Source organism: Coptis chinensis, chromosome 4, assembly GCF_015680905.1.
Source record: "Coptis chinensis isolate HL-2020 chromosome 4, ASM1568090v1, whole genome shotgun sequence".
NCBI lineage: Eukaryota > Viridiplantae > Streptophyta > Magnoliopsida > Ranunculales > Ranunculaceae > Coptis > Coptis chinensis.
The window spans coordinates 105680175-105702873 of NC_141459.1; the positions used below are offsets into that span (position 1 = coordinate 105680175).

The window sequence follows — 22699 nt, forward strand, 5'->3', positions numbered from 1 at the left end:
TCAAACTTCGCCAACCGAGGTGTACAAGCACTCACAGCGTCGTCATTAGCCACCGGTGATAGGTTCAAAGATTAAATGCCTCTCCTTCACTTCCACGAACTCCATCTAAATCTAACGGGCGGCGAAAGCACAAAGTACTACTGATTACACCTCATGCGACACCATGCGGGGCGCCTTTCTTCTTCTCGAGTCTCTTCAGAAATCTCTATCGTTCCTTAATCCTCGTCGGGGTTGTTTACGCTCCCGAAGAACATGTCGCATCGAGTGCCCATGTTGATTCAATAAATCAAAACAATGAGATCTTCGTTAACGCAGACTCACCAAAATGCAAAGGTTAGTACGGGGTTCAATGCACCTTTCTCTTGGTTCTTCCGGTTTACATTTTAAAAAAAACTATAATATTCTTCTACATTCTTTGCGGTCTTGTAATTTGCATGTCTACTACCTCATCATTAGTCCATACAATACCACTTCGTCAAATGCACTTCAACTTCGCGATCATCATCAACTACCGAAATTCACGGTATACTTCTTCACATTTATTAAAACAAGAATACAAAAAATTAGCTCCTTTGTCTAAATAATTCTTTCCTCATACGAGACCACAACCATTTGGAGATCCCTCCGATCTTGTGAGGATATTCACCGTAATGGTTTTGACCGTCCATTTACGCTGCTAATAATGCCGACATCGGTGATGATGAAGACGGTCGACAATATTCTGGCGACCGTCCCGATTGAACAAGGAAGACACTCCTTAGGGAGAATGGATGTTCAATGCCCATTTTGTAATGCACTCCATTGGATGGATGAGCGGCTAACCAAATCATCATTATCACATCCTCGATTTGGGACTTGTCGTTTTGCAAGGAAAGTCAAATTGCCTCCACTACGACCATTACCACCGGCTCTTAAAGCTCTATATGATGGAAATGATCGCAAGTCAAAGTCATTTCGCAAAGTACATGAGGCAATACAATCAAGCTTTTGCATTTACGAGCCTTGGAGGAAACGGCGTGTGTTTATTGGACGAGGTCCACGACCTTTACTATCCACGGTCAATTTGCGTCATGGAATTTGGAGCTCTAATTCGACTTTGGTGCATCCAACTTACTCTCAACTTTACATATATGATCCCGTCTGCATTGGAGTTACGTCAACTTCGTAATCGGGTTTGAACACGGATGTTCTTAAAATCATTCATGAAACTATGCTCCGGTATAATCATTTTCTCGCTATTTTCCGCCATGCATACGATGTTCTTAGATCGCCTCTCTTGACCATGGTGATAACTTCAACATCCCTGCGTATTTGCATTCGGATTGCTACTAGAGGCGGACGTCGTTACAATTTGCCAACATGAGATGAGATTCTTTGTCATTTTACGGGGATGGCGTGAACGGGAAGCATGCGAGATATTGTCATCTATCTTAAAGGAGGGCAAGAATTCATGCAAATTAGTGAATGTCATCCAGCTTACTTGCCTTTGCATTATGTGCTAATGTTTCCTTCAGGAGATCTTGGGTGGTCACCTGATATGAGACGTTCAAACAGTTTAACTGCAGCAGCCACTAATGACCGATTGACACAGATGGATTTCTATTCTTATCGGTTGTTTGAGGCATACGGAGAATATTACGCAATCTTATGAGGGCACAAAACTGTTCCCAAGAGTTTGTGGTTGATGGGTGGGCAGTGACTGAACAAAACAAAATGAGATATTACAGGCAACAACAAGACAAGCTTTGGGCCGAACTTTATCAAGGTATCACTGATGTCGCAGCTGAAGCTTTCGACCCAAACCAAATAGGAAGACGAGTGGTCTTACCAGCATCTTGTGTCGGCAGCCCAAGGCACATGTTCGAAATTTTTCAAGATTCCATGGCCATCACGCGTTACAATAAGCATCCTGATATATTTCTCACTATGACTGCAAACCCACACTGGGAGGAAGTTATTGATGCATTGTCTACGCACCAAACCGCAACTCATCGGCTTGAGGTGGTGGCCCGTGTCTTTGAACTAAAGCGAAGGGCCTTGATGAAGGAAATTAAAAAAAAAAAGGTGTGCTTTGGTAATGCGGTTGCACATGTCTACACCATTGAGTTTCAAAAACGGGTTGCCACATATGCATGCACTTATATATCTTCAACATTCGACAAGATCCGCGTACTGCCGGGTTGATCGCATTGTATGTGCAGAGTTTCACGATCCGGAAGTTTAACCCGATTTGTTTGGACCGTCCTCACATGTATGGTTCATGGTCCATGTGGACTAAAAATCCTAACTCTCAGGTGCATGGTAAATGGTCAATGCAAGCATCACTACCGGACTTTTGCGGATGTTACCACCATGGATAAAGATGGATATCCCATCTACCGTCGCATTGACAATGGTAGATCATATATTAATGAGAGGGCATACAGTTGATAATAGGGATGTTGTTCCTTATAATCCTTATCTTTCTAAAATGTTCAACCGCCACATTAATGTCGAAGTTTGTCTTTGGGATCCGTTGTGTTAAATACATTCACAAGTATATATTTAAAGGGCATGACAGACAACAATGGTGTCTGATGACTTGGATGAGATCCAACAATACTTGGATGCGAGATACATTGGACCCCGAAGTTTGTTTGGAGGTTGTTAAGTTTCCATCTGCACGAGGAGATTCCCACGGTTATGCGCTTGGCACTTCATCTCCCCGAATGCACCACGTAGTTTATAAAGCGATTTAATCGGTAAATGATATACTATCAAAGAGTCGAAGCATCGAAGTCAACTTTATTTGCCTTCTTTGAGTGTTGTGCATCAGATCCAAGAGCAAGCAACCTCACTTATCAAGAGTTCCCGGAATACTACGTCTAGAACAAACAATCACAGACTTGGACATACAGAAGACAAGAAGGAAGATTTGCTATTGGTAGAATGTATTTTGCCAGTCCCTAACTCCGGTGGCGATTTTACTTGCGGCTTACTTCTCACGCGGTTGTAAAAGGACCCCATTCATTTGATGATCGAAGAGGATTGGAAATGGTCCGCCACTTCCAACTTTCAAAGATGCCTGTTGTTGCGCGGACTTCTGGAGGATGACAGTGAATGGGTGCAATGTCTACAAGAGGCTGCAATTATGCAAACTGGATATCATCTTCGCCGACTATTTTGTGTTATTCTCGCAGAGTGCAATCCTTTGCAACCCCATACACTGTGGCATGATTTACGGAAAAATATATGTGATGACCTTCCACACAAGCTTTCGCGACACTATTCAACATTCAAGAACCTACCCCCTTCTTTGAAGTGCAAGATTACGGTTTATTTCTCTTAAATGAGATTCTAATAGAGTCGGGTAAATCACTAGCTAATTTCCCTCCGATGCCGATGCCTCGTTAACTACCGGATGGAACTTAGTACATTTGCAAATCGTCTCATATATGACCAACGGCAATTTCAGTTTGACCCCTCAAAATGAAAAAGCACATAGCAATGGGGTACTCCTTAATGCGAGCAAAATTCTCGTGATAAAGCGTTGATAGATTCGGTTTCCAAAGATGAAGGGAAGCTATTTTTTTTAATGGAGCGTGCGGGAACAGGGCAAAACTTTTGTCTACAACACAAATCGCCGCTCAATTGTCGTCTTTGAGGGCATATTGTTATTATGGTTGCTTCATCGGAATAGCTTCATTATTGGCGGGTGGTCGATGACTCACTCAACTTTTCGCGATCCCAATAGATAGTCTTGATACCTCGTTTGTGGGTTCAAGAAGAATTCAATACATGCGAATTATTCGGGGAAGCTAAACTTATTATTTGGGATGAAGTCCCAATGCAAAACAAGTTCTGTGTGGAGGCAGTTGATCGGACACTCCGGGATACTCGCGACAATAATAAACCTTTCGGTGGAATAACAGTGGTGCTTGGTGGTGATTTCCGTCAATGTCTTCCAGTTATACCCAAAGGGGTTCGGGAACAGATTGTGCGTACTTCCTTGCGCTCTTCCTTCCTCTGGAATCACATTCATGTTCTAACTCTTGCCCAGAACATGCGATTGGAAAATGGAAACTCTGCAAATATTGCGTTTGCAAGTTTCTTAATGGAGGTACCAAACTTTGCATTTTCCTTTCTACTATTTTCCTTCATTCTAATATTCATTTGCATCCTTCTGTGTACTATTTTTATTCGTACTAATATCATTACTATTTTCTCCTTGCCACGCTTAGATAGGAACTGACCCAAGCGAGACAGTTGAACTACCCTCCACAATTCGACGATGTGCAAATCTTCAAGATCTTATTTCTACTACATATCCTCAGCTTGATCAAGCTTCCATTGTTACACCTGAATATTTAACTGATCGCACAATTTTATCAGCACGCAATGATGATGTCAACGACATTAATGCAACTGCTTTAAATATGTTCCCAGGGGAAAGCACTCTCTTTCTAGCTGCAGACAAGATGACAGACGAGGATGCAACCAATCCAGCCAATATTAATCAATGACTATAAATAAGTCACAAGGACAATCAGTGAAATATGTGGGAATTGACCTTCGCACTGAAGTTTTCAGTCATGGTCAATTATATGTTGCCCTATCAAGGTGCACTTCTTCAGACAGAATCAGTATTCTGCTCCCTCCAAATTCGGGAAATCATACCCCAAACTTTGTATACCCAGAAGTCTTACTATAATTCGTAAGTTCTTTTCCCATTTACTTTGAGTAGTTTCTCATTTATTTCATGGTCATCAAATTTATATATTTGTATTGGCTCTGACTTGGTTAATGTGCTTCATTCTATTTATGTAGTTCTGCGACTTGGAGTGTATTTCCATTTTGTCCGTTTCTGTGCTGGAGACTTATCCGGTGTGTTCCTTCCCTTTTCTATGTTGAAGTGCCCTTTTTATGTTACTGACTTACTGTTCTTATTTGTCATTCTTTTATTATTGCAGGTTTGACTGTGCAAGATTTTTGAGCAAAAAAATGGAATTTTGGGAGCCTTTCTCATTAGGAAATTTTCCTTTTGGAGATTTATGGTTTTTTTCATCGAGTGACTGAAGTTTTGAATTCTCAGATGATGGAATTTTCTTTATTTTTGGTACTTGAAACTTTTATGCTGCTAGGAATCAATATGTAGTTTGATACTGCTAGGAGTCAATATGTAGTTTGTTTATTTCTGTTGTTTCTACTTTTCTCGATGGAGATTATGATATCCCAAGGTTCACTTTTATTTTTTTTTTGTTGCGGTGAATTTATGATTCCAGAAGTTACCGTGTTTTCATCCAAATAATGAGGTTTTCCTTGATATGCCGCCTAAAGCATAATACTAGCATCTGATGTGATTTCATAAGCTTTACAGGACTTGAGCTTTTACAGGAGGCTTGTGAGTTGTGTCATGCCTAGGAGAAGAAAACCAGGATAGCTATTAAGAAGTTTTTTCCTCACTCACAGCTCTATGAAACCGCTACTCAGGCATCACTCCATTTGAGTGTTTCACGAATCAGGACTTGTAGAAGCTAGGGATCTTGTGGAAACGGGGAAAGTTTGGTTGGCTGAGGTATTTTTTTTTTGTGTTTCATCCTCTCTGAGCCAAGCTAGGGACTTCCCGTAGAGATTTCCTTTTTGTTTTATTAGATAGATTGGTGAATGCTATGTTCTGCTCTGGGAATTGTTTAAGGGAATGCTTAATGGGCTTACACTTTGTCTGGCCATTGCATTTTCCATACCGCAAGTATGCTCTTTCCATATACCCACATTTCATGGTTTCCATTTTCTTTTTCCCTTTTTAAGCATCACTTTTTAGTGCTACCAACACAATAATTTAACTGCTCTGTGCTTCTGTTTGACTGCGGGTGCAGGTTACTGGTTCCATCCATCGAGAGGTTGCAAATTGCTGCCGGTAATTACTATTTATATATTGACTTTTCTCCCTTCTTATATACCCCTTGGTTTCTTTTTCTGTTATCACATATCTGTTGGGTGGATGAGACATCTATTGTTCTTCCTTACCAACTATCTTAGTGGTACCATAATATTTTTTCTGAATTTTCTTTGAAAACTAAGGTCTCATCGTCAATGCAAAAGATTGTCCATTTATTATCTTTTCTGTGCGACTCTTGCATTGACGAGTTTTTTAACTGAAAACATAATGTAGTGAGTAGATCTGGTATTTATAGTGTCTGTAATTTTTTTATGTGCTGAGTGTTGATAATGTAATTTTTCTTTCATTAGGTACCTTGCAATGGTTCTATATCATGCTGGAGACATGGCAAGAGCAATAATGCAGCAGCTCAAAGAACTTATCATAAATGACCGCAGCCTCGGATTGGACCAGCCAGATACTGCTCACATGTACCAATTAATCTGTCAATCCCCTCATAATAATAGTTGTAGAAGGGAAAACTCCTCCATAAAGCAGCACACAAAGAGCTTTCAGATTCCTTATTTAACGTTCACATTGGAATTGGGTAGGCCCCGGGCGACTATTGGTCATGGAGATCGGATACTGCATTAGAGTGGAGACTACTTTATGGCAGGATATTTAAAACTGTGATTATTCTATCTGAGCAGAGCAATTCAGAGCTTGCTGTTGAGCGTGGCCAATTGGAGCAAGCATACAAGTAAGTTCTCACTATAGTACTTGTTCTTTGATGTGTATATACAGTATCAAAATAGTGGCTACACTATTCAGTTAGGTTTAATATAAGTCAAATTCTGGGAAGTTTTGACGTATAACAATCTCTTACATTATTCTTTCAGGATTGTACATTGTAGTGCTCTTATTTCTTGCTGATCTTTTGATTTTGAAAAGTTTAGGTGCTTTTATGTGTTTATTAACCAGCCAATACTCGTCATTCCTCAAAAGCCCAAATAGTCAAAGGAGCAGAATGCTAAATACTTAACCTAGGATCCTAACATTTCATCGTGACTTCCTCGTTGACAGGACTGTATCAACACTAACCTGATGGTAGTCCTATACTCATATGTACTCCTATCAGTACTCATTGACTTAGTGCAAAGGCCATGCATGGTACCAAGCCGTTTTAGTCCAGCCTATAGACCCCCCTCTCAAGACATGAACCTTGAACAAGGGATTGGATCCAATACCAGATGCTAAGATTTAGAAGTTACAGTATAAGCATGACATCTTTTCATAGGGTCCAAAGAAGCTTTACAATCGAATAACATAGAATTAGATTAAGTGAGTCTCCAACTGAAAGTTTATGTAGAGGTCACTTAATAGGCAAACATTGAGGCTTGATTGTCCTTAAGTGGATTGCTGTAGATTTAAACCCATTTTGCACACAGTTGTGGAGGGATTTGGCAAGAAACTGCATTCATAAAAGAGGGAGTACCTATTAAAGAGCACCTACTCCTAGCCTTCTCATCTATTTTTGTTGTTTATGCTTGCCTGAGACATATGTTAAGTTCATTGCAAGTACTTTTTTATGTGGGTTGACTTAACGACCACAAGAGATTCCACCTTTCAGACCGTCTTTCATTCTTGTTAGCGTGCGGTTTAATAGCCTGTTTACTGTAGTGCTGTATGATGTCTAACCTATCAAACCAATTCCAACATGCTTTACTGCTGATACTTGATAGTGATAGAAGTGAAAAGCATAACATAAAATGGCTATGTTATAGTTACTCTTACACATTGAGGATTTCTTGGACGTGTACCTGAATGTAATGCTACTGTTATTTTTTCGAAGGTGGCTTCAGTGTACTGCTTCTTTAGTTTTAGTTTTTTTTTTATTTTTTTCCTTTTGTTCTTTTTCTTTTTTTTGCTGTGTGCTGTTTAGGGTGTGTGTGTGGGACTGTGGGGGGGATCTGGGCCTGTTTTGGGTGTGGTTGAGTGCGTTTGTGGGCGTGTGTGTGTGTAATGCTACTTTATACTTGTTTTCTTGGCTGAAGGTGTGAACAACTCCCTCACCATCTGTTTATTTAGTAATGCACCAAATCTTTAGAAATCTTTACTTCTCGAAAACAAGGCACCTGAGTGATACATAGTGTGGCATAAAGTTGGCAGTTTGACTTGACTTCAGTACTCCACCAATGCTACTTTTCTTCTAATGACATAGTTGTTATTGGATCTTACAGATATCTGCCCAAGAAATTTGACCGGTATACAAGTGCAGAAAGATTCCTATTCCTCCAAGATGACACCATTCTTAACTATTGGAATCTACTACCAGCGGACAAGAATAAGCTATGGATTGCAGACCAGGTATTAAAGTCTTAGACTCTTAGTAAACACTAAATGGTGTGACACATGTGATGAATATTTTTTATCTAACTTTTTGTTCTATCAGGTCTCCAACTCTTGGTTCGCTGTTCCTACAAGAGGGAACGACCCAGCATGGTTTTCAAGTCAGGCAAATAAGATGGTGAAGAAAGTAGTGAATACAATGCCAGCTCATTTTCAGGTCAGTTACAAGGAAAATGGCCCCGCCAAAAACAGCCTAATTCTCTGCAGTTCTGATGTTTTCTATGTTCCCCGACGCTTTTTGGGGGACTTCAAAGATCGGGTTGGTCTGGTGGGAAATTTAGAGATCCATCACAAGTTTGCCATACCCATGTTCTTTTTGGCCATGGATTCACCGCCTCACTTTGACTCCGTGTTCAATAAAATGATCTATCGGACAGATATTCCTTCCAAAAACTCTTCAAGCATTTATTCGGCTCTAGCACCCGCTGTGCATCCATGGAGTGTGGCTAATGAGCCTGATTTCATAAAGCTGGTTAGAATCATGGCAGAAGGTGACCCTTTCAGATTATTGTTGGCTTGTGTATGTGTGTCACTGAATAACTGGTTTCATTGTTACAGCTATGGCAATATGGCTCTCTTCTATCCTGGTCTAAACCAAACGGAGCTCGCTCTACGGCATATGCCCCGTGACATTGCTCCTACAAAGTTTATCATGTGGTCCTGATCATCCTGACGTGGCTGCAACTTTCATAAATGTAGCTATGATGTACAAGGACATAGGAAAGATGAATACAGCTCTTCGTTATTTGCAAGAAGCCTTAAAAAAGAATGAGCGCCTTCTTGGTGAGGAGCATATTCAGACCGCTGTATGCAATCATGCTTTGGCCATGCTATCAGCATATTTATGGTTTTTTTAATCAAGTGACTGAAGTTTTGAATTCTTGGATGATGGAATTTTCTTTATTTATGGTTTTGGCACTTTGTTTATGTAGTCCGAGAAAAATGAGCTTCGTGATGAGAAGCAAAGGCTGAAAGCAGAGAAAGAGAAGCTGGAACAGCAAGTTAAAGCCATGACTTCTCAGCCAAGCTTCATGCCTCACCCTTCTGCCATTCCAACTGCATTTGCTCCCCAAGCTGATGCCATTCATCGGCTACCCTGGAGTTTCCATGTGGCAATTCATGCCACCTGCAGCAGTTGATGCCTCACAGGATCATGTTCTTTGCCCTCGGGTTGCTTAAAATGGCATTCTTCAATGACTATGTTAATTGTTATCTGTGTGACTGTTAATTGTTGACTATGTTAATTGTTTAAAGTCAAATACTTGATTAGTGGATGATGACTGCTATTAAAAATGGTTGAACTCCTATTTTAGTTTTTGGGTTTATGTGGATCATTTGTAAATGCTAATAAGGAGATTTTGACTTCAGTTATTGGGTATTGACATCTTTTGGAATTTTTCAGCAAAAAAGGACATCTTTTGGAACCATCTACAACTAATTTGTTACTGAGTGGTTTTGGAGTAGGCGAGTAGTCTGATACTCAGATGTGTTGCTCCCTTTCTATCTCTGTTTTAGGAGCATCTTCATTTGTATATTTTGGCATAGAGCAGTCTGACATATGCCCTACAGTCACAAAGTTTCCGTATAAACTTCACTTCACAAACATCAGAGAAATGTTTTTATTCCCATATGAACATTATTTTGCTTCACATAACCTTTTCTGCTTGGTACATAACCTTTTGTTGTTTGTGATGACTTGGTACATAGTTCATGAACAATGGAGATCAAGTAATAATGGCAGTGAATGCATATGCATTTGAATTTGCTAAACCGGAATATATAAACCTTCTTTGACAGTCTTCGTTGTCTCACGCCAAAGCCTTTAAAAACATGATTTTATAAGATTGCAAAGAGCATCTACATCGGACTCCAAACAACGAGAATCAAATAGAATGTAAACGATTATGAAACACCTAAACCAAAACATTTTATTCGAAAAGCAATTGCACCTTATCTGTTAGGAACTGACCACTCAAGTCACCTCTGCTTATTCTTCTTTTTCTTTCGATAATCAAGTTACCAAGTAATGTTTTGGTGTAAATATGTACATGGGCATGCAAAGGTACTAGGTAGCGTGCGTTGAAGGCATGGCGAGTTGTTCAGTGCCGTACGGCACGGGCAAACCCTAGTATCTAACAAAACAGGGAGGAGTGGGAGGACATATTCCACGTCATAAGGTGAGACGTGGTCGACACACCCCCTAACCATAACCACTCAAAACTCATAGAGGGTGAATTAAAAAGTTTTTATAGGGTGAGTTAAACAGTTTTTCTCACCTTACCCACCCCACACAAAAAAGTTAATATTTGACAAAATTTTTATGGGTTGAATCTTTTATGGGCTTGGAACCATGAGCATGGGCTCAATTAAAAAAAAATGGTAATAGTGGGGGTAGGCATCCAAAAATCAGGCAAAAGGCTGGACTTATAAACTGTTGAGCCTCCAAATTTGACATGATACTGTACAATTGGCTGACCCAATTGATGTTATTGGGCTTATGGATAATGGGCATTTGGGCTGGCCTTGCGCCGCTGACGAGTTGTTTCGCGCCAAAGGCGCTCATACATTTTACCGGAAAGGCGTGACGAAGTTGTTTAAGTACCAAAGGCGCTGGCCGGCCTTGTGCTTAGCGACATGTTGTTTCGCGGTGGAAGGCGCTGCGTTCGCATCGCCAGTATGCCTTGCGCCGAAGGCACAACGAGTTGTCGGGTAGCACGACAGGCACGTTGAGGTCTCACGGGCCGTAGGCACGGGTATACCCTAGTAATAGATAAAGCAAAAGATATGATAACTATCAGCTTAGGGATAAAAGTTCCGTAAGTAAATAGATAAGTTTCAACCCTTGTTTTTCGGGGAGAAAAAAAAAAAAGGTATTCTTTGGTAGAGTTTTTGGGGAAAAACACAGCGAGAGTTTTATAGAGAGGAAAGAAAAAAAAAATAGGGGGGTTTTACTGACAGCAGAAAAAGAAGATTTTTCTGATAGCTGGTTGATAGTCGGAGCGCACTAAAGGTGAGTAGATACCTTCAACGATATAAAAGATTACACTTTGAAATCTTTAAAACACTGTTTTATTGTTGGATCATTGTTTTTTTTTGTCGACTATAAAATTATTGGAAATTTGGTTGTATACGCATGTAGCATGTATTGTTTTGAACTAAATGGTCTAACCAGAGAAAAACTAAACTTATAACGCAGAACAGATATACTGCAACTTCGTCGTCTGATATCGATGGAAGGTTGAAGACTTTATCTTTTGTTTAACCATGAATGGAGTCGAGTATTTCATTGTTCTTAGATTAAATCAAAACTTGTTGTGAGTGTAAACTGTTTTCATTGATGTCTGAGGAATTCTATATCTTTGAATTGTTTCTGAAGATTGAATTGAATGGTGGTTGTGGTAGATTTTAATTGGTTGTTAGTGTCGCGAGTTTGGGGCTGTTGAAGCTCGGGAGGAGCAGCAATGGCGTCCTGAGTTTTGGTGGTTTGAATTATTGTTTTAGTTTGAATTTGGTTGTGAGATTGTTGTTGGGTTGAGATGGATTGTTGGTGGTTGATTGGGTGCTGGAGAGGGGACGATTGAAGCTTTACAGAGTGTTAATAGCAAAAAAAACGATTTTTCACAGTATAAGGGAATCACGAATTGTTGGTATAGGTACATGGGGTTTTTCTCCAGGAGTCAAACCCGTGGATTTTATATTGGAGATAGATGGCCGGTGGTGGCTGCTGTAGTGGTGGAGGCACCGTGAGGAAGAGGAAGAAGAAGAACGTCCTGTTCTTTTTTTTTTTTTGGCTGTTGGGCTTAGGCTGAGTCCAATGGCTCCCTATCCCTTTAAAAGTAGTGCTAAAGTCAATAAAGTAGAGCTAAAGTCAACAAAATAGAGTTAAAGCTAGTCAACATATTTTACTCTCTATATTTATTTTTCTATGTATATATACAAAGGATTCTACTCTCTATCTCTATTTTACTCTCTCTATATATAGAGAGTAAAATAGAGATAGAGAGTAGAATCCTTTGTATATATAAAGAGGAAATTAATGATAGAGAGTAAAATCTGTTGACTTTAGCTCTACTTTTAAAGGGATAAGGAGCCATTGGACTCAGCCTTAGGCCGATATAAATGGGTGGGCTTGAACTTTTTTTTAAATTTTCATTTTTGGCCTTAAGTTTAGACTTTGGGCCTTAGTCTCTGGGCTTTTGGGTTAGACGAGTTTAGGTCTAGTTGACTGCTGTTGACCTGGCTGGTTGACTGCTGTTGACCATTGGCAGGTTGACTTTGACTGTTGACCAGGGTTGACTTTGACCATTTGACCAAAATTTGACTTTTAACTCGGATTATGATTCGGTCTATTAGGATAGGTCTAGGGCTATTAGCAGGTTTGTCTTTAGGCTAAGACCCTTCTATATACGTGTGTACGTGTATTAACTACTATGTGATATTTCAGTTTTATACACAACGTTATGACACTTATACATCCATGAAATTAATAACACGTAAACCAAAAATACATGAATCAAGATACTCATTCGTTCTCTGAAATAATATATGCAATAAAGTTCAATAATGCGTAAACAAATTTACCACCTCTTTTAGAACTCTCCATGCCTCAAGTTTTGGAATTGAGTTTTATGACTGTTGATGTCATATGTTAGGTGGACATTTATTGAATGTGTCATAAATGGCCCGTTAGCGTTATCTATGGGTATTCATTGAATGTGCCATGAATGACCAGATTGTTTGGACTGCCCTAGAGATGAACTAAGGTATTCGTCTTGCGGGTTAGTTGTATTGATTTGATTATGCGAGTGTGTTTGGGCTTACTTTTGAATACCTATAGGATATCTACATATGTTATATAGAAGTTCTAACTTTCTTTTGCAGGAGGGTAGGACTTAATAACATTTTGTGTAGGGACGCGGTCCTACCCTTATACAGCAGTGGATATCGGTAAGTTTTAATTCAATGACTTAGTTATTAAAACAAGTTATTATAATAAGTTAATAAAATGGAAGTCTTGCTTGGGAAGAAACTATGCCGGTTGAAATAACGGAACTACCTATCTTCCAAGCTGAGAATGATTAAGTTAGGATATATTTAAAGTGATAGTTTGATAAGTAAAGACTGGAAATGTTTTTATGTGGTTAGTCTACTCATACCAGCAAATTTCATTTTGCTGACCCATGTTTGATTTGTTTTGGCAACGTGGGTGTGTTCTTGGGAACATAGGTGGAAGGCAGTGGAACCGCGGCGTGTGATTTGGATTCTTGCCTGGAGCAGTCCGTTAGTTCTTTTATTAGGTCTGATTCTAATTGGAATGATGTAATAACGTAGTTTACTTTTTAGCATGACATGAGAACATGGTAGTGATGACTTTTATTCAGAGAGTTTGTTTGATGTTTTATTTGGACGGAAGATAGTTTAATAAAGTGATGGTGGAAAAATTATGGGGATTGTGCAGTTTAAGTTGATTCTTTTATGATATGGCTGTTAGGGTTTTGTATGTGTTGTATCCACCCCGTCATAGTCTGGGTTTCTAAACAAGTGAACATAGTGATGTTTGAGATATTTATATTTCAAATATACACTTTGTTATTGTTTAGAAATTCGGGCTGTGACAGGGGGGTACGGTTAGACACAAAGTAAGGGTTATTTGGGGGTACGGACAGACACCTGGGAGAGTGACACGTATGAAGTGGTTTTTTGTGAGTGTTGAATAGTGACCTCAAGAGTTCGCTCACTCTCACGGATTATTGCATTCATGGGTCTAACTGATAACCACAATTTAGCCCAAGTCATCCACCAAACCGAAAGTCAATGCCAAAATTTAGCTTCAATTAATTAACCAAGAAATTGGGCCAGAGAGCCTGGTTTTAAAAAAAAACATCTTAAAAGCTGGACTAATAATTTTTTTGGGTTTTAATACCCTTTAATTTCTTTTCATCGGTTTTATAGAAAATCATTAGAATTTGGGCTTTTGACTCGAGACCGCTCGCCAACTGTGATATTTTTGAGATAATTTTTTTTTTTTTTTTTCCCTTGCAAAATAACTACTTAGCAGATAAATAACCACTTTTAAATTATTTTTTCTTCTTCTTCTTTACATAACTTTTTTAAGTTTATGCAATCACCATTCTTTTAATCTCCTCTCAATTTAATCTTTTCTTAAAAGCACATGATGCTAATCCATGAGCCAAAACAATTCCTAATCATCTAATGAGCAAGGCACTGTTTGGAGAGCAATGAGCAAATCTCCTGCAGTAGAGGCAGCAGTGAAACCCACAATGATATCTCAGATCCTAATTTTTCTTTGGGTTCACATCAACAAGTTCGGACTCGCTGATATAGATTTAATGGTTTGTAGGAGCGATCGAGAATCATGAATGGAAAATCATTGTTTGAAAAACTACATTTGTGTGTGTGAATTTATTAAATTCCTTTACATTACCCTTTGTTTGGGCATAGAATTATACAGAGTTATAAAATGTGAATTTACTTTGACAAAATTGTGGGAGTGTGTAATTTTTTAGGGAAAGTGTAGGAGAACACCTTACTTTTACCTGATTGATGTTCAACAGTTTCGGTTTGTGATTATCAATGGTATTAATGGTGTATTCTTTTCTTTTACTTGACTGTACTTCTTCCTCAACACCTCGTATCTTTGATGTTTGCCATGTTAGTTTTGATGCACATGACTCTCCCCTTATTTTATAGGTTTGTAAAAGCCCCATCTTAAATCTTAAAATCAGTGATTTTGAATTGTATGGATAATTGGATATACTTGCAGATTCTATGAAAAACGTTTTACTGAATGCAAACATTTTAAAATGTAGAAACACCACGTTATAAACTTATACCTTAAATGATTTATATTTCTATGTGCTTACATTTCCAAACAATCATAGATGTCATAGGCATGTTCCATAAAATAAGAATCAGTTCCATAAACAACAGCATGAAAGTGGCACTCGCTTTCCTCAACACGAAATTTCCCGCAAATAATACGAATACCAGCAAAAAGTTGTTCACACATAACCAGGCATAGGTCTTGCTTCCCTAGATGAAAGACAAACCCCGGTGGCTCCCCATAATCTGATTCTGTGGATGTAGGATCAATGAACCTTGTTGGAGTTGTTGCCTCCTCTAAGCAATTGAGGACTGCACTCGTCTAAATTGTAGGCAAAGAGTTGTCCAAAGTGTTTATATACGTAGAGCATGTCTTCTACAATGAAATCGAGGTCTCCCAGGAGTGCATGTAAACACGTTAGTGGCGGTGCTGGCAGAGGTGCTTTCAATTCGAATGTGTATGCAGGGGGGGCATACGTATTTGAGTATTTCCGCAAAAACATACAAAACTTAGTCCCACATCGGGCGCTTGGATGTGTTTCTAATCCTTAATAAGTCAATTATTCACAACATGTATCGCCGGGCTTGGTAACTCTAGCTTGTAACCTTAGTAGGGGCTAAAAATTGGATGTATGGTTGGGGCGTGCTTAAATTGAAGCATTTTGTAGTGTAGTGTAGTGTAGTGTAGTTTCGATAAATTGTAACCAAATTAAGCTTATTTATCAAATATCTTAAGGCCAACTCCATAAACGAATGTCCTTGTAGAAAACACTGGTGAACATCACACAAATCTTAAAAGTCTTGAGTTTGATCAGCACCTGTTTCGTTGGGTTTTATGTTACAATAGTTTCTCAATACAAAAAGTGGTCAACAACTTTTTCTCTTTTTCCTTTTCTGTGGGGGGGAGTCGTGTTAATTCACAATCAATGCCACTCCAATCCACCCAAATTCGTTGTGGCTCCCATACCCTCCCATGCATCACTACAGCCAACTTCTTCACTATCAACCCCTTCCATGTCGCAGTCCCACCAGCCACTTCCATTTGCATCTGAAAAACAAACCGACAGAATAACTATTACGTTTCTGAGATGTAATCAGACAATGTAGACCACTTTTCTGTGAAGATAACATTGGACAGTTTCTGTTGACCAAATAGTTATAAGACTTGTTATTCCTGGTAACTGTAAAACATTGGACAGCTTTCGTCCGACGAATTTTGGATTTACATGGTTTCTATCTAAAGTGTCATGCTACAAGCCTTCTTTACTCTCACATTATCCATCTACATTCAAATATATATATACATACTATCATGCATATATAGGAATGGATCTACTGCAGTCACACTTTTCAAAAGACACAAATTAAAGAACACCAGACGACCTTTTCAATTATTAAATACACTCGAATCATTGGGATATTGCGAAAAGTTCAAGGTTGTTATATTCTGACGCGATCATAACTATATTTCCACTAGGTTTGGCAAACTGACAGCTAGAGAAATTTACTTACAATGATTATAGAGAGGTTTTTGTTTCTCATCCAGGACAAAAGTAGCATCTCTTCTCCTCTTTGGCTTGGGCTTTGGATCATCTCCAAGTATCAATAAGTGCTTTGAAGCAGCAGGCCTCTGTTCTCCACCTTAAAAGAAAAAAATAGGAAAGAAAGAAAAGGCAGAAAGATAGGTAGATAAATACATGATTTCCATGTAAAGCAAACCAAGTTAGCAAACTCATGTAAAATGAGATGAGATCTTATGCATTACTTTTGATGCAATCAGATAAATTAGGTTTTTTTTATAAGTAATATTTATTCAGAGGGTGTTGTGCAAAGCTCAAAAAAAGTACGACTGGTGAGTGAGATCCTCACTTGAACATGAAAACAAAGAAAAGAAACTACAACTCTTTGCACAATAAACCTACCAGTACACATCACACGCCAATACGCCATTAATTACATTTGGCCAATCTAAAGCAAGGTCTCTGTCCCTTTGAAAATAAGTGGACATCCAGTACCAAAGCAACCTTTTCACTTCTAACACTGTGTTTTGAGCAGAGAGGAACTTGTTCTAAAGATGTGGTTATTCCACGTCTTCCACAACACCTATATCGTCGCATATGGTGATAGCCTCTATAATTTGGTTCCAAATCCCACCCCGCTCCTTCTCGGCCAATGCGATAAGAAGAACTCAACTGAATCAGCTTGAGCAAGCAATGGAAACGCCAGTACCATTGGCTGTAACAGGTGTGACCATACCTCCAAAGCAAAGGAGCAATGCAAGAAGAGATGGCAGATTTTCTTCTCAAACCAATCACACATTGGGCAAGTTGGAGAAACAATAGTACCCCTGTGTAGTAGCTGATCAGCGGTTAAGATGCGGGCCAATGTACTCTCCCAGTAGAAGATTTTCGAAACCAGCTCGGTAGAAAAAGAAATGGGCGTTGAGCCTATTTTTGTTTAGGTGGTGAGAGAGCTTCATAAAAGGAGCTTATGGAGAACACCACATTCTTTGTCCAGCGCCACAAACACCTATCGTCTTGGTCAGTTAGGGTCACATTGCTGAGTAGCACTGCTAAGTTAGCGTACTGTTGCACTTCCCAATCGTTACAATATCTTTATAGGAACAAGTTCCACGCCAAGTGACCATTATCACAATGAGCGAACTCCTGAACAAGTCCCCTAGCATTAGTAGAGGCCTGAAATGTTAGAGGGAATTGTTAAGCCAAAGGCTTGTTGCCAACCCAAGTGTCCAGCCAAAAGTGACATTTATTGCCGCTTCTCACACTAAATTCAACACCATTCTTGAAATTTGGGCAGGGCATTCAGAATACCTTTCCAGAGACTGCAGCCATAGGCTCGAGTGGTTGGGTTAGGCCACCATGTTGATCCGCACCATATTTAGCTACAATCACTTCATGCCACAATGAGGCAATGAGCCTTCTTCTGTAAGTATCTCCATAACCACCGACCCAGAAGAGCTTGGTTCATGGTTTCTAGCCTTCAAATCCCAAGTCCACCCTCTAATTTAGCCAAAGAAACTATATCCCAGGAAACGAGATGGTATTTCCTACGATCTTCAGTAGATCCCCAAATTAAATCTCAGATCAATCGCTCAATTGCTTCAGCCACACCCACTAGAATAACAAGCAGAGACATGAAGTAGGTAAACTTGATAAAACACTACCTGCGAGGATCAACCCGGCTCCTTTTGAAAGTAGTTTCATCCTCCACCCTCCTAATCTTCTCTGAACAGTTTCAATGACTAGGTTCCATACTGATTTATTTTTGTAAGTGTCCCCTAAAGGCAGACCCAAATATCGGCAAGGTAGCTGATCAACTGCACACCCTATAGCTTGTGCTAAGGAATCCATGTTATCTACTTTGCCTACTGCAAATAGAGATGTCTTAGACATATATTTGTTTTCAGGCCAGATACAACTTCAAAGATGAGGAGTATGGCTTTGATAACCAGAACTTGGGAAACTGAAGCTTCGAGCAGAAATAAGGTGTCGTCAGCGAACTGAAGCACTGCCACTTCAGGACCATAAGGCGCTGGTTTAAAACCTCTAATATAACCCAAATCCAGTGCTTTCATAACCAATTTACAAAGAGCTTCGATGACAACATTAAAGAGAAAAGGAGATATGGGGTCGCCTTGGCACAACCCCCTCTAACTACGAAAGTAACCTGCCGGGTCAACTGGTCCTAGCTCAAGTTTGGTACGTTTTATTGCCCCGAACAATTCCATTAGTACAGTTGATTTTGAAAGAGGATAGGCACCATCCATTGAGGAAAGGGATGGTTTGGCACAGTGATTCGGGCGGTTGGTGACCCCTTCGAGAGTTGCGGGTCGAGCAGCAAATATGAAACATATACGGTATCTGGTCAGCAAGAAAGACACTCTATGGGTACAATGGGTGCGCAAAAACTTAATAATGAACAGGAACTTCTGGCAACTCAAAATCCCAAATGACTGTTCTTGGAGCTGTCGGAACATACTCAAAAACAGGAAAGAAGCAACTTATATTGCTAGGCACCAGATTGGAGATGGAGGTAACACAAAACTATGGCTCTATCCAAATAAGGGATCAAGAGGGATCTAAGCAGTCACTAGTTCCAGTAACACAACTCCAAAGACTCTTCTAGGGAATTTACATTGTAACACAGACTCAGGCGCAATATACCCGTAAGAACCAGTGACGCATGACCTGGCATTGTCACTACTTCCCCTTCATGGTTAAATGCCTTTGCTAGTCCAAAATCTGCAACGCAAGGGCTAAAATCTTCTTCCAAAAGAATATTGTTTGATGAAGATATGTTAGTCCCTGGCTACTCGAAACACTGTTGTAACCTCTTAGGCCAATCCTACAACACCCCACCTTTGTCTCCATGCAAAACCTCCTACAAGCTGCCATTCTCCATGTACTCAATCAAAATTCTATAACCTTCACCCACACAGCTAACAACAATTTCACAATATTGCCATGGTTAATCATTCCCAATATCTCCTCTGATGGAAAAGCCCAATCAGTTTCAGGCTTCTACCTACCAGCCCCAACCCTTTCAACCACAACCATTTGACCGGCTTTAAGCCTCCCCTTGTAAACATTACCAAACCATCAAGACCCAAAACTAAATTCTACACTGTTAGTGCATAAAATATACACTCTCCATTGATCCCAATCTATGAAATGATGTCAGCTTCCATGGAAGCAGTCTTTTCCCGTCAATTGTTCTTCTTTTAGTCTTAACAAACCAGAAAACCAAAACAAGAACCGCTAAAGATAAACAGAAAATTGCCCTAATCAAAAACCAAGTGCTGGCCTTCGTTTTTGAACATGGAGGGAATGGTTTCAAATCTGGACTACAAAGACCTGCATTTCCAATTAAAGTATAAACATACAAACATAACTAAATGCAGGCGGAATTCTTCCTTCAAAACTGTTAGAAGAGAGCATTATATATATTTTCACTTCAAATTCACTAAATCGCTTGGAATCTCTCCAGAAAAGTTCTTAAAATCATCGAGAAAGTTTAAAACGGGAAAACTCTCGAGTTCACTAGGTATGTCCTGACAAATTCAACACAGTTCAATAGCTCACTCTACTAAGAATTTTACCAGAAAACATATTCCCCTGAAGTTTGACAAATATTGCAAATTTTCATTCCCATCATATATTGTGTTGACGCGCACAAAAACTGATTCCTACTTGCATCACAAAGGTTTCATCACAAGAAGATCAAATTTTCCATGTGAACTATGAAAGAGTATAATCAGTGCATTTCCAGTCAAAATGAACGTCTTAGAGTAGCTATAGATGAAAACCAGGCTGTAAGATACTCTGACACACCCCGATCCCCCTCCTTAAGGTATCACTGGGTCTTGTACATTGCAAACAGCCAACAGAGCTAGAACCTACAAGAGACCTGTTTCATCAAAGGTAAGGACAAGGTCCAAAAAAGGTCAACAATTCAATTGCATTCTTGAACCACCCTATGCTTATTTCTATTTCACTGTCCGGGGGCGGGGGTTGTTTAAGGACATTTAACTCCAAATAGCAACCTAAGCAAGAAATTTTTTGGTGCCCAAGAATGTCTATTTCTCTCCTTCTACCATTTTCTCCCACCTTCATGAGAACTCAAAAATCCAAGCGAGTTCACATAGCAACTGGACCCATTTTTACACTCCTATAGGCACTTATAAAATGCCTAATATCTCCACATCAAACCAACCAAACAACTAAGCAGAATCCTAATAGGAAGACATCTCAAGCTTCCATCAAAACCATCCAGATGCAGCTTATACCTCCTAGTGATGGGCGATGGTTATTGATAGTTCCAATGTATATCGTTTACAGTCAATCAAAGAGCTTGTTAATTGTAATTGAACAAGAACATAGCAGTACTATCAACTCCCTTTTTATTGCTAGTCATTCTTACTAAATATTCTTCACATTCTTCCTCTTATATTTCTTCTGCACCCCATCTTCCACTTTAACAACATGGGCATATACTAGTCAATCATCATAAATGGCATTGTAATAATATATTTATCATGGTAACTTTCTTCCTAGAAAAGAAACAATACTCTTAAAGCAGGTAATTGAAACAAAGGTAATCAATCAATATAGGTAAGACTAAAACATACCAGTGGACGAAACTCGAAAAGGATTCCATTGTCTCGAATCTTTCTCTTCGGGTGTCGTCTCAGACTCTCCAACTTCATTCCCACAACTTGGACCATCACATTGTTCTTTCTCTATTCTAGAATGTTTAATAAATTGCCGAAAAACAGTTTCGTCAATACAACTATCATTCTTCACTCCTCTTTTCACCCCAATACATTCATCATCAAACACTCCAACTACATCTCTCCCTTCCCCCACCAACGAAAAGTGTTTCTGCATTATAAATGTTTCTTAAAACACGGGGCGTAAAATGAATAGAAAGTTGAAATGATGGAATATACCTGGACTGTTTTTGGTTGGGTAAAATATTTTTTTTCCAGTTTACGGTTCAGGAAATCAGACAGAGAAATGCATGAGCTCTTTTTTGGTTGTTGTTTAGTCTTTGGCAAAGCTTCCTGGTCAGTGTCCTTGCAAAAAAAAAAAAAAAAGCAAATAATTAAGAAATGAAAATGAAGTTGGGTAAGAATGAAGAAAGAAAGTTACCTGTTAATGATGGATGATTTGAAGATGAAAGATGAAGGAAGAGGAAGCTGGCCAATCTCTCTAACTGCTGCTAGTTTTTTTGACTTCATCTCTTTTTTCGCGCTTCTGTCTTTTGAGTTTTCAGACTACGACTCAATTTGCCTCACTTTTTCAATTACAAAAGCGGTTTTTATCGGCCCGCGTATACACATGTATCCAGATTTGGACCAATGAGAAGCTGCGGTCCACAAATTCGCTCTCTTTTTTGTTTTCTCCTTTTTATTCTTTATTCTTGGGCTTGGCTGTTAGGCTAAGTCCAATAATGCGCCAAAACACCACATATTACGGAAATTTTGATGGAATGGTGCGTCAAAACACCAAATATCACCGAAATTCTGATTTAATGGTGCATCAAAATGCTAACCGGGGGCCAATTTCGGATCGGGCGGATAATGTAAGTTATAGTTTTTGGATAATATATTTTTAATCTAAATATATAAAGCGCCAGAGTTTTAACGAGATAGTTGTGAACCAAACAAGTCTAACCAAACAGGCAGCATGAGTGGTGGGTAGAAGAAATCTAAGCCAAGATAGAATTTATTTTTTTTTCCACACGCCTTTGAGAATGGCGGCTGGAGAGTCCAAAAATAAAAATCATTTTTTTTATTATTTTTTCTTCTAAATCATCGCATTTTAGTATTTTCTTTTAGGTAATTGAGAATGGATTTAACGGAAACATATATGTTTAAGGTTAAAAATAACCACGGGTTGATGATTGGGAACTCGGGTATACTACGGGTTATTAGGTTAACATGGTGTGGTTTAACCCAAACCATTTATTTGATGGGTTTGGAAAGGTCAACCCTTAAATGACCAAAAACCTTTTTCCCAATCCAAACCCGCTAATTTACACTATCGGATTATTGTGGTTTAGGTTCGT

At 39.2% G+C, this 22699-nt stretch overlaps 2 protein-coding genes across 2 annotated transcripts in view; one reads left to right on the forward strand and one right to left on the reverse strand.

Annotated features, from left to right (window-relative positions):
* LOC147506635 (uncharacterized) overlaps window positions 1-22008 on the reverse strand; it is a 33755-nt gene extending 11747 nt beyond the window's left edge. Inside the window, exon 1 of the mRNA XM_086558724.1 lies at window positions 21781-22008. Coding sequence (XP_086414850.1) covers window positions 21781-21869 — 89 coding nt within the window. The 5' untranslated portion in view covers window positions 21870-22008. The remainder of the gene's footprint in view (window positions 1-21780) is intronic.
* Window positions 4499-9633, forward strand: LOC147506636 (putative glycosyltransferase STELLO1). Its single transcript, XM_086603715.1, has 7 exons — window positions 4499-4666; window positions 4807-4863; window positions 5856-5896; window positions 6229-6265; window positions 6469-6617; window positions 8098-8224; window positions 8310-9633. Exons 1-7 carry the CDS (start codon window positions 4499-4501, stop codon window positions 8928-8930), a joined length of 1200 nt encoding a protein of 399 aa, XP_086459841.1. The 3' UTR covers window positions 8931-9633.
* Window positions 22009-22699: the final 691 nt, after the last annotated feature.